This window comes from Dendrobates tinctorius, unplaced genomic scaffold (assembly GCF_039654945.1).
Source record: "Dendrobates tinctorius isolate UK_male_01 unplaced genomic scaffold, ASM3965494v1 ptg000028l, whole genome shotgun sequence".
Lineage (NCBI taxonomy): Eukaryota > Metazoa > Chordata > Amphibia > Anura > Dendrobatidae > Dendrobates > Dendrobates tinctorius.
This window is the reverse complement of record NW_027361696.1, coordinates 60396989-60410191: the sequence shown is the minus strand read 5'-3', so window position 1 is coordinate 60410191 and position 13203 is coordinate 60396989. Positions and strand designations below refer to the sequence as shown.

The 13203-nt window shown below is 44.9% G+C and overlaps 1 protein-coding gene across 2 annotated transcripts in view; it reads right to left on the bottom strand.

Moving 5' to 3' along the window:
- The window catches only part of NECTIN2 (nectin cell adhesion molecule 2), a 100475-nt gene that overhangs the window by 66601 nt on the left and 20671 nt on the right, over positions 1 to 13203 (bottom strand). For both annotated transcript variants that reach the window (XM_073570805.1, XM_073570806.1), the window contains exon 2: positions 4517 to 4849. In XM_073570805.1, coding sequence (XP_073426906.1) covers positions 4517 to 4849 — 333 coding nt within the window. The remainder of the gene's footprint in view (positions 1 to 4516; positions 4850 to 13203) is intronic.

Here is a 13203-nt window from a genome sequence, read left to right as displayed (position 1 = left end):
TAGTCTCCGGCTATCGCCATCTGACCTGCGACCTCAGATCTCTGCAGGTAGATTCTGCTCCAGCGCGACCTTGTTTAATGTTTCTGACTATGACAACATGGCCTTAGCTACCCAAGTTGCTGCGAACGAGGGAGCGAGTGCAGACCCCAACGCCTCATATACTGAACGAGCTAGGCTCTCAATAAGGCAGTCCGTGGGATCTTTAATCGAGGAAACCCTAGGGACAGATAACAGGGTCCTAGTGGCCAGGCATGAAACCGGAGGATCCACTATCGAGGATTCCATCCATTGTTTACGGAGGTCCGGAGCAAACAGATCTCGTTTCGAGAGCCTTTTAACCCGAGAAAACGCCGGTCTGGACGTTCTGTGCTGCTGTGGGTCGCCCCGTCCCAGGGCTGTGGGGTACTCGGTACCGGGCCGGTGTCAGTGGGATGTGTCACAGCAGCGGTGACTCGGTTCGTGGCCCTGGGCGCTCAAGTAATGGCAGGATTGTGGTGTAATGGAATGGAATAGTTCATGACGCCACCTGTGGTGTTCGGCAAGGGAGATGTTAAGCCGACGCTGCAGACAGATCCTCTGGGACAGATAGTGTGATGCAGCAGTGATGGTATAGCCCTCCACAGGCAGGGCTGTTGTCCCAGGGCAGTGTAAATGTGGGTACACTTCGATGGTGTAGTGTCTGGCGCAGGGGAGGTGAGGAATGTTGGTACCCAGATGTAGCAGTGCTGGCGCACAGTTGAATGGAAGACACCAGCGCTTGTCGTTCCAAAGCTTTACTCACAGTTCGTGGTACACACTGATGCCGGCCTCCGTGATGTGTCCTCCAGGGCAGAGACTCAATCAACCTCCCGGGCAAGTCAGGCTTCTCTCCTCCAACATGTACCTTTCCTGAACGACTCCTCTATTGCGCCTTTAGTGCGAAGAGCTCCAGCACCATAGTACTCTGAAGTTTCTCCTGTCAGATGTTCCTAACAACTCTACTTGTATGACAGACAGCTGTAGCCTCTATCGGGGACTCCCTTCTCCAGAATCCTGGCTCTCTATTCAGTTGCTGTTGTGCCCCAAGTTTTAGATGGGAGTAGTGCATTTACAGCCAACCACTCCACCGGTGTCTGCTGCAGAACGATAAGTGTCTATACAACCTCGGGGACCGGGCCCCAGCCTCACGCTGAGAACCTATAGGCAGGGTTCCTCTTCCAACCCACAACTCCTCTCTGTTCTCCTACTCCTTTGTTCCACACTGATCCTTCTCTCTCTTATGGAAGCTTAGGTTGCAGTTCTACATCTTTCTCCTTCTGTTCCTTTCCAGTGCTAGCTGACTCAGATCACAGAGACAGCTGCAGCACTCATTCTCTTCTTCCTCTCCTAGGGAGCTCGTTCCACTAAGACCAGTTCTCAGCCTCTCCTGACTGACTGTCTTCCTCCACCTTGACCTCCCATCAGGCTGACCTCCTGTCAGCCTGCTCTCTGACTCAGACTCTCCGCCTGACTGATCTCAGACTGATCTGTAATTCTAAACCTTCCCAACCTTTTATACATCTCAACTCCACCCACCTCCCAGCACATCTCGTGTTATGAAGCCAGGAACCATGAAAGGTGCTCTGCTACCCTCTAAGCATGGAGCTGCAATCTGGTCCTGCTGAACTATCCTGTGTGTGAGATGCAGGTGTTGGAGTGTGGAAAGGAGTTCCCAACTTACCTAGGTGGTGGGGCACTACACCTTAGAAGGTGCAGTACCTCTGTGGCACCACAGCTGCACTATGTCCTCAAACTCAGGGTGAGAGGAAAAAATTCTGTGCGGCCGCTTGACTCGTTTAAATGCTACTTTACGCCCCGTAGCCGCTGCGGGATCATCCTCAATCCCCAGGGTCTGATTGACGGCTTCTATGAGGCTGTCCACTGTTTCAGATGACTCTGGAGTGTCCAGGTCAAGAGGGTTCATCTGAGTCACAATCTGAGGTCTGCTTGCTATCAACCACTGGTGACGGGGAGCGAGAAGCAAAACTTACAGATGCCGAAGGCACCGGATGGACTGGGCGACACCGTGTGGATTCATTTCCCCCGGGTCTGCCTGGAGTGGGAGCGGCCCCTGCAGGCCGGAGGATCCTGTGAGGTGGAGGTTCCCTCTAAAAGGCGGCGAGACACTGTCCTTGCCCCTATCTGGAGCGTGAAGGGATTCTATTGCTCTCGTAAGCGACGCCATGTACTGTGACAGTGATCGGGCCCACTCCGGGGGATTTGACACATTGGTCGCGGTCGCAGGGGAGGGCTCCTGGGTGTGTTTGGATTCGCAGGCTTCGCATAAACGCTTGCTCTGCGCCAGCGGAAATGCAGCCCGACAAGAGATGCATGCAGCGTAAAAGAATGTGCGTCTTTGCTTTTTCGGACATGCTGTATCTATCCGCTGCTGGGGATATGGGGAAGAGGTAGCCCCTCGTTTTTCCCTATAGCGTGGCCTCTCGGGCAGCACTTATCCCAGTCCTGCGCCCCCCCGACCTGGATGCTTCCTTTAAATTGTGCGCCGACATCTGTGGTGCGCACCAGCCTGTAAAAACCGCTCTAGGGGCGGTACTTCCGGCCTAGCCCGTGCTCCGAAGCCTCGATTTTACCGCCGCCCAGTGCGGGGCGGGCTGCCGGAAGTGACACGCGGCCCCGAGGACGGAACTTCCGGCCGTGGCCTAGCTCCGGCCGAAGCCTCAATTTTTCCCCTACCTGACCGGGGAGGGGGCGTGGTACCAAAAAAATGGCACTAGTGACCGGCTCGGCATTCCTGTCCCATGCTGCCGCTTGACAATCCAGCCCTTCTCTTGCATGGCTAGTGGTCGCCGAGCTGTGGGCTCCAGCCCAAAATCTTCGCAGGAGCCCTCCCCGACCCTCTCCTCACCGATGATCCTCTTCAGCCTGAGCGCAGGTATGTGAGGGGGTCTTTGATAAAAAAAAAAAAAAAAAATATAAAAAATAAAAAAAATAATATAATAGGATGGTGCAGACACCCTAACTTCATCTAACCCCTTCAGGGGGTGAGGAGAGAGACCGTCCGCTGCCTTGCAGCACCACCGTCTAGCGATGGTGGAGCAGTGGGGGCCGCACAGACTAGTCTTGTGCCTCTGTGCAAGCCTATGGTTTCAATACCTAGGGGTGGACAGGGCTAAGTCTGGCATAATGTCCCACGTCGCGGGAAAGGATACGTGGAGGGATACTCGCACGTGCTCGCCCGTTGATGGTTTGGGTAAATCGGATCCTTTCAATAGGATGCGTTGCCCCTGTCTTATCTTCATAAAATAACAAATAAAAATAGAAGTCTGGGGAAAAGTCCCAGATATGTCCCTCGGTGCGGGAAAGTATACGCGGAGGCGATACTCAACGCGTGCTCGCCCGTTGATTTAGGGAGATCAGACCCTTTCAATAGGATCCGTCGCCCCTGTCTCATCTTCATAGTAAACTAGAAAAAAAATAGTCTGGAGAGATCCAGACTGTGTGTGCCTCCATAGGACACTAAGCAAAAAACTGATTTCCGTCCGCAATAGGGGCGAGGGTGTATACTGCGGAGGAGGCGCTAACCTCTTTTTTTCCCCACACTTCGTGTCAGCCTCCTAGCGGCAGAAGCATACACCAACAGTATCTGTGTCCCCCAATGAGACGAAGGAGAGAAAAAAAAAAAAAAAAGCAGAAGATGTGCGTCCCAGGGCTAGAGATACACAGAGGTTAGCTTTGGTCACCAGGAGAAAGTGGCAACTAGTCAACTGGTTGTTCATGCAACAGGTGATGCTCCAATCAACATTTTGGATATGATCCCATGCCCATTTTTTGCCATGGGCATCGAGGCAAGAAAATCCATGGTGTATTACAATGGCATCACCATGGAGGAGACTTTACTAAAATTGAGCGAAAATATTCACTCTGCTCTGGTTCAGCTACAACAGAGAACTGAATGGCAGTCTTCAATTTTGTGGCAGGGAAAACTGGGAGTCTATTGCCTTTACTTGGCAATGCATTTCACAACATCGCATGGCCTAGTAAAAGAGTCAGAGGCACCCAAGATGACAGCCACATAAGTGAAAATTTTGGTGCAATTCTGTGCCACCCTCCATGCCATCTCAGGAATGTTCCTAAACCCTCCCCCTTTTGGTAAGCCCCATCCCTTCTCCAGACCAATTCACAGGACAAGCCGGACAAAAATTGGTAAGAGCAAATTGACCAATAGTGCATTTGACAATTTATGCTGTAGAATTTTGCCTTTACACAGGATTGATGATCCGTGGATTTGAAATTACTCTTGAAATGTAATATTAGGGAAGATTTACCAAAATGTTTGTGGTGGGGGCGCTGGCTTAGCTATTGCATTAACACACAGGACTAGAACTAAGCAGCAATCTCTTGGTCACGGCAGGTGCTGAAAAGAAACTCTAGGCTTTTATGGACAAGTCTAATGGTGGATTTATTTTCCTGATCAGAGATGATTGATGAACCAATCACATCGTTAGTCATCGAACAGTTTTATATGTATATTATTTACCTTTGACGGTCATACTGGTGGTGGCTTGGACATTACCACCAGGAAAAGTGGTCACCTCGCACAAGTATTTTCCTTCATCAGTGTAGCGGACTCCTAAGATCTTGAGTGTTGCGCTGTTTGCAGACTGATCCACCATCTGGAAATGTGTTCGATCCTCTACATGAGTGCCATGCTGAGGGTTATACACCGCCAACTTTTCATTTCCCTTCATCCACATTATCTGAGTCACGCGTACTGTAGGATCCGTGCTGGAAAACGTACAGGGCAAAGTGACTTCCGTACCGATCAAACTGGTCAGCTTGTTTGTTACAGAAACATCTTGGGCCTGCAAGACTGCGGAAGGTAGATTGTGATGAGTAATGGATATGGACATGGAACACAAGAAATTCATGTCGGCAGGACAAATACAATTACTGGGTTTGACTTTAGTTTTTTTTCGCTACTAGACTTCATTGCATCAGTTGCGTCTGTACCCTTTTTTTCTTACCCTAAATCATTAGCTGTTTTGGTTGTCTAGTCTGAACCTTCTAAAACATTTTTTTTCTAGGAGGATCTACCCTACATTGTTAGATTTTGCATTTTATTTTTCAACTATGGTCCAAATTTTACAACCAACACAGAACAACTGATTTATGCATGAAACAGGTCTTATTCTTAAACCAAACAGATCACTTTACAGGAAGATGATGACACTCCCTGGAAAATTGTCAACACTAATAAAGTAATATTCACGCCTCCCAATCCAAGAACACACAACACATGACAGTAAAGGGACATAAGATGAAAGCGGAAGGTCTAAGCATCTTAAAGCAAATCAGTTGGGAGGTAAGATTAAATAAAAAGCTTCCCCCAACCTCAATACACGTTAAAGTCAACCGATTCCTAAAAGGTATATGAATGAACAACAGTCTATCTAATGTCCATGGGGTCCTCCCAATGGAAAGTTTCAGGGGGAGAAGTGTTGAAACCTGATCATGCGTTTCCCCAGAAGACTGGGCACCAGACGTGTCCGTCGGCATCTTAAGGCCAAGATACAAAATTAGATGTCTGAGTGATTCCTCTCCAGAATGCCCTATAAATAGTACCTCTCAGTCCGATGAAGTCTGAGGGTTCCGACTATTTTTCTCAAAATGTGTACGGATGACTCCACATGTATGTGTATTGGGGAATCAGGACACAACAGTAGCATTTGACTTATTGAGCAGCTAAGGGATATGGGCATCTTAGGAATAACATCTACAACTAGTAGGGCATCTATTGTATAAAGCTGGAACACCACAGATTCCTGATCAGACATTTTATTAGGGACCCCGAACACATCTGCCAGCCTGCAGCCATTTCACTCATCTCCCCCATACACAGTTCTACAGAGCACCCCATAAGTTCTCTTCGAGAAACCAATGTCACATCTGCTTGTGACTGGTCTTTTGAGAACAATATAATAAAAACAATCTTTATTTCCATATGGTACTTGACTAAAAATTATTAATATCAATATTGCATCATACCACCAAAAATAGAAATGATCAACATAGGGAGGTGCCTAATCCCTACACTGGCTTAAGTGTCCCTACCTGACAGCGGAGGTTGGCACCCTAGAACCTGCGTAGTGGCGCCCCCACTCCACGACGACTCACCCTACCAGGCCATGTTGTGGCAAGGGTGTGAAAGGGTGTTAAACAGGTAGGTGAGAAAAGTAATACAAGAGGAATGTAGAGTTTGATACATTTAGTGGAAGAAACCTATACATGTAACAAATAACGTCATCTAAAATTCTTTGTACTTTATGATACTAAATCTTCATAGACTCCTTCTTCCAGATATACCTATACAATCCCAAGATCTTTTTCTTGATGATCTAGATAATTCTTGAATTTGATGGTACCAATTCTTCCTAGAAAGATGAATAGTTTTTTGGACTCTGTTCCACCTGTCAGACTACGGAAGAGGACTCAGTGGGACCATAGAATCGGGATCCCCACCAAATCAAAAAGATAGCTACTCGTTAAAAAGAGTATACGGAAAGTGAGCCCTATAAAAGATAGGTACAACCCTCTACAAAAACCACCCAAAAGGAGAATACTTACACTTAATTGGATATATCTAGCCCTCTATAGCTTTAGCTGGCACTCAAGATGGAATGTGGGTTTCCTTTAGATGAAGTAATCACATTGATAAAAAGCATTTTGTTTATCATAAGGGTTAAACAAGAATAATCCCCAACCAAGATGAACATTCCTATAATATCTCATTCAGATGTATAGATTCCTCCAACCATATCCAGGAGATGACCCCTATGGGAAGGGGTTGTCCCTAGATATCTAGTATTATCTGTCTTACCTTATCAAAATTGGGATGACAAGCTAAGTGCTCTATGGTGTTACTCCTGATGAACCTTGGGAGACAGGAAACGCGTTGAGCTGCAATATGGCCTGGAGTGTCATTTGCTTGTGATTTTTTGATTTCCTTGGTCTAAATTCTTTGACTACAACAGCCCTATATTGGCAATAGAGTTGTAATATGACCTGGAGTGTTATTTGCTTGGGTTATGATGGCCTTGATTTTTTGATTTGCCTGGTCTAAATTCTATGACTATAACAGCATTAGATTGGCAAATATGGGTTCATATACACGTATGGGCCATCTCCTGGGAAAATTAGTACCATCAACTTGAATTATCTAGATTATAAAGAAAAAGAAGATCTTAGGATTGTATAGGTATATCTGGAAGAAGGAGCCTATATAGAATTAGTATCATCAAGTACAAAGAATTTTATATGAAGCTATTTGATACATATATGGGTTTTTTTCTACTAAATGTAACAAACTCTAGATTCCTCTTATATTACTTTCTCACCTACCCGTTTAACACCTATTCACACCCTTGCCACAACAGGGCCATATAGGGCGAGTCGTCATGGTGCAGGGGCACCACTGCGCAGGTTCTAGAGTGCCAACCTCCGCTGTCAGGTAGGGACACTTAGGCCAGCGTAGGGATTAGGCACCTCCCTATGTTGATCATTTCTATTTTTGGTGGTGGTAATTTTTAGTCAAGTATATGGAAATAAAGATTGTTGTTTTACTATATATGTGAAGGGGCTACTGTGAGCCGAGTTAGATATTCTCTTACGAATTAATTTGTAGTAAACTGTGAAATCTCTTTTGAACAAACAGTATCGACAGTCCGAAAACAGACATGCTGGATCAGTATCTCAGCTGACATCTGTGTGGGACCCCCCCCATACACATTAGGATGTTGGCAAAGTGCACAGACATTGGTGGGTTCAGCCAACGTTCATCTAATATGCATGGGGCCTATAGGCTAGAACCTAATGTCTCTTGCTGGTCATAAATCATACTAAAATAAAAATGTTTTTTACTCCCTGGATAAGTTCAGAAAAGCAAATGGGGACAGGACCAACTTCAGCCGCCTAGGTGGTGCTATCCGCATCATACTAAAAATTGTCAAACATGGGAATTCCCTAATGAGAAGAAAAAAAAAAAAAAAAATAATAATATTATATGACAACTTAATCATATTCAGTTTGTAAAATTAAGTGTTGACACCACCTCTGGTACTTTCCACCAACTATACCTAGATCAGAATCTTCGGTAATAATATTGCTCTATTCTACCAAACACACGTTAGGAGATTTCCCAAAAATTTTCAAATACCAGCCTTCAACTGTTCTTCCATCTAAGATCCCAATGACTAAGGATAACAGGGAATAGAATATCCAAGCTCACTGAGCCCTGAGGGCAGAGAAAGTTTAGAAAGTTCATTGGGGGGGGGGGGGGGGGGGGAACTTAAAAATGGCTGTGGTGGGGAGGGTGGGCGCACCTTAGGAACCAATTGCTACTTTAAAACTGAAGCCACATCTACAATTTGCACATCCCTTAGGTCATACTTCAGGTGCAGAGCAAAAGACACTTTAGTTAGAGACTCTCCAAACTGGCTCCCAGAGAGGAAGCCCTAAGTGAGGGGCCCCCTATATATGATGCCCATGTGCCGCATAAAAATGTTGTGCTTAGAAGACACCCTTTTGATAATCCATTCCTTAGCTGCAAGGCTAGCTTCTTGAGCGGTAGATTGGTTGAGTGGCACCCCAAGTAGGACCTGTAAAAGTGGTCATATCACATGGCACCCAGTTTTTTCACAATTACAATTTGATCGCTCCAGACTTTTTTTTTGCAAAGGATTTTTTTTTTTTAAGTTTATCTTAAGGTCATAAATGAGCCTACGTTACAGAGTAGGATCTCTAAAATGTTGACTGCTATGTCTGGAATTGGAGACTTCCTAATACCAAGTCCTGTTAACGTCTTGAGGGCATGAGAAACACTTGGCGCCCTTGGTAAAAAACATTTCTACAAATTACAACTCTCACTCTGAAACGTTTGTATATGTTTAAAGGAGAGAGATTCGTTGGATACAGTGAAGAGCCAGAGACAGAGAAGGGGTTAACAGGATTTACTGAACAGGCAATTAAAACAAGAAATACTGCATGCAGGGAGACAAGACTAGTAACAGCAATGACGGGAATCACGCACAAACACAATGAACGAGAGAGATACAAAAACAAGGTAACATTGCTTGCAGTTCTTGCAGGGGAAAGGCTGGAAAATTTCCCGACGCGTCGCAGATCGTGAACAAAGTCTCTGGTTCTATCACAGTGGAACGAGAAGCACTGTTTCCTGACAGTGCTAATGTATCCGGTTTGACTTGTCTTGAGTGCGCTGGAGCGTGGAAACTGTCACTTGTGTAGATTCCTCAGGAATGGCATTGGACAAGAACCGTAGGCACGCTCACAGACCATGGGCAGAGGGGGTCTTCCGGAGTAGTCTCTAGTAACGGAGCAGGTAAGCTTATCTGCAACTGCAGGTAGAGTGGTCCAGGAAAACAGGGTCAGGCGGTAACTCAGTAGCAGTCAGTATCGAAGTCAGTGCACTGAGGGATCAACGGCGTAGAGTTGTCAGCCGGAGCAGCGGAGAGGGAGTCAACCTTCTCCTGTCGTTTTCCCACCAAGTCTCACCCGTTCCCGCGCTCCGTCCTCTTTATATTCCCCGCACCCCCTGCTATCCAACGTGAAAATCCCCCCCCCGGCAACAGTGGTGGGTCCTGTTAGTTCCGGCCTTCAAGGGCACCGGAAATAGCCGACTGTTTCGGCTCATCTTCTTACATATGCAGAAATTTCAGGCCATCATTTCAATAGTTTGAAGCTGCTTCATTCTATTTTGGAATTGCATTGTGAGAAATAAATAAATTTCATGAAATTTATTTAAGTCCACGTTTGACCGATGAGTAGAAACCACTCATCTCAGCTAGGAATTCATAAAGGGGGTGGATCCAGGTCTCCAAATAAAATCTGAATTTTTTTCCCCCTGGAATCATGTTAAAAAAAAAAAAAAAATAATAATCGATGGAAATAAAATTTGACATTCTACAATGGATGAATATAATGTTCAAGAAGAAATTCCCAAGAGAAATTTAATGTCCAGGACATTTGGGATTTTACAATGCAGCTCCTCCAGTTACTTATGAGATGGTGTGCCCTCTTCTCATCCAGGTCAGCTACAGAGTCAATGCCCATTTTGTTTACTAGATCTTTGGCCAGCAAGTATAGAAACGGATTTACTCAGATCACACTCTGCTCAAGAATACGAGTATGAGGTGGCCAAACACTTTCGATATCCATTGGAGAGCTACCAGTATTCCTAACAAACTCCCCATGCATGCTCATTTTAGTTGTGCATACATGTGTTCTGAAGAGAGCAAGGAGCCACAGCAAGACTCCTTGAAATACAACATGCCCAATCTTTCTTCTCTTCCCGACATAGGCCAAACAACTCATACTAAGTAGATAGAGGGCCAACAGTGTCAAAAAAATCGCCAGGATAGTAGCACGCAAAGCCAACTTTTCCTAGCTACGGCCCACAATGTTCTGAAATGTACCGTATTATTGGTCACAGATAAAAAGTTGACGTCAACATTTCCTGCCAGCTCGGTATGCGATGCAAGAGTGCATCCCTAATCAGGATAAATGCAGCCATGTTGGATTTTGTTTATAACCACAGCAAGGTAGTCTTTGTGCCATGTGATCTTCACTCAACCGCCATAGAAGAGTAATTGAGTTCCTTGGGGCGGATAGTCGGTGTGAGGGCCATAAGCAATAATACAAATTGTGGACCGGTATTTTGTCTTGTCCGTATTACTCCTCTATTTCTGGATGTTATTGGTAGTTTTCCCCCCCCGTAAGACAATTTAGATTTTAATACCCTTATAGCGAGACTTTGACGAGCACATCTGGACACACACAGATAATCCCGCATGCATCCACACGTCCACATACAGCAATTACCCGGCTACCCAAGCTGGGAGGAAACATGCAAATGTACCACCTCGGGGGAACAGATCTGCATGTTTTATAGAATTCAAGTATTTAACAGAGCCTGGCACTCCAACGAACGCAACCTACTGCAGTAAGAGCAGGGGGGAGGGGGAAGCCACTTCTCATCACACAGGCAACTGGAATGGTGCAGAAACAAAAAAATAAAATACCCTCTCATTACCTTCCAAACTGCAACTCCCATCATGCATAATAACCTTCTGGATCATAAATCATCCATGCTGCAGGCGATGCTGCTGCTTAGTTCAAGTTACAATACACAGGCCTACATGCAATCTTTCGTCTCATTCCAAGGCACATCATTTTAGGATTATACCACATGCCCCTCCCCAGAAGGCTGGAAACTTTGGACCAAATACTGTTTTTCTCATTATTCTGGCAGAGCGAAAAAAAAATAAAAAAAATTTTCTCCTTTTTCCCCCTATTGTCAGTTTTAACTCATAAGCTCCCAAGAGTACATGGTGGATTTTTGGTTTTTTTAGTTGCTAGCATCAGGAAGCTGCAAGTAAAGGTCTGAGAAGAAAAAGGAAAAACCTCAAAAGACAATTTGTTCGGATCAAATACTATAGTGGAAAGGGAGTTGGATCCATCAGAATGCTTAGCTAGATCTTACTATATACACCCACACCAAGTCTGTATTCTTGTAGCCAGCATTCACTTTCTTCTTCCCCCTCACTCAAGTGCAAATCTCCAAAATGCTCCAGCTGCAATCACTCATCAACCACAGGTCCATATGACTAATCAGACTTATCTCTGACTAGTCCACCATGAGCCACTACAGCATTCCAAGGCGTTGACGCAGAACAGGACTGTGACAAAAGGCTTTATACCCTCCAAGGTGCCAGGGTCCTAATAGCAGATACTGAATCTGCAATTCATCCTGTGTCAATATCTCCTCAGACAGAGGTCATCTGAGTCATGTGTAACAGCCTGCTGTCTAAGACATCACTTTCTAACAGTTGAAACACTTTCAGAACTCTAAAAAAGTTCCAGCATTATATTGGCCAATTTGCCTTTCGGAAGTTCTTGGCACCCTGAGGGAGCTTTGCTTTACAGGGCTACAAACCCAAGAATACTAGCTTAAGGATACAGATCCATCATGTATTTGACCTTTTTCACCTGTGCCATCTGGGGGGTTTATGTGGCACAAGAGATGTAGATACATTACTACATGTCTGCTGTGACGGGAAACGAAGAATATAAAGTGTAGGTCTGCTCCAACCATACTAGGAATGGGGATAGTTTATCAATTTTTTCCCTGTAAGGGGGTATCATTGTGTAAAGGGGCATTATGGGGACATCATACTGCATGGACGCCATAAAATTGGTATTGAACAGTGAGGAAACACCAATAGGCTTCACCATGGTCACAATAACATGTGGTTGCACAAAAGGGACTGGTATAGAAGAATGGCTTCGTTGTAAAAGTGCAATTTTGGTCCCGATTACCTCCAGACTTTGAAGGACAGGGATGTATAATGAGGTTACGCAATCTAAAACCTAGATCTGTTAAGTGATCCCTTTATAGTTTTTTTTTTTTTTTGAGCTATTCATATGATAATGGCAGCTTACATATGCTGGAAACCACTCACAACAACACTTGCTACATGATCTTAATAGCTGGAAACCAAAGAGCGTGTTACAAAATGTGTCATCCACCGTCTGATGAGCGCAATTGTTCATGTAAATACCGAGCATCCAAGAGGCTGAAACCATCAAGCAGGTGTTTGCAAATGAATAGGCAGTAAACAGGGAAATGAGAGAGGGAGAGAATGTGGGGCGGGGAGGGTTACTATGCAATAAATATTGTTCATCGGCACAACCCATCCCCCTCACTATACGAGCCAAATATCTTATTTAAAAAGTTGTGAGCCCATATAGATCCATTCATTCAATGAATACGGATCCATTTCTATGCATCTAACTATAATTTTTTTTAAAGCAAAAATTAGTTTTACTTTTGTAGAACAGCTCTGGATTTATGGAGGAACAACTTTTACTTTTATCCACAAAAATATTCATCATTCATTTCTCCATTCCTATGAATGTTTTATGGATTTTTTTCAGGGTTCAAATTGTAAATATTATACCCCCATATTACAAAATATGTATGCCACCACATATAGATCAACAATGGGTTCCTAGAGGGCGGCACTTGTCTTAGTCCCTCCTCCACTTTGCCTAGGACCCCCCCCCCAATAAAAGCAGTCGACTCTATTCAATGTAAGGTTGCAGAAGCTCTCTCTTTGATGTCCTATTTTATAAGGCAATCTCACAAAAACA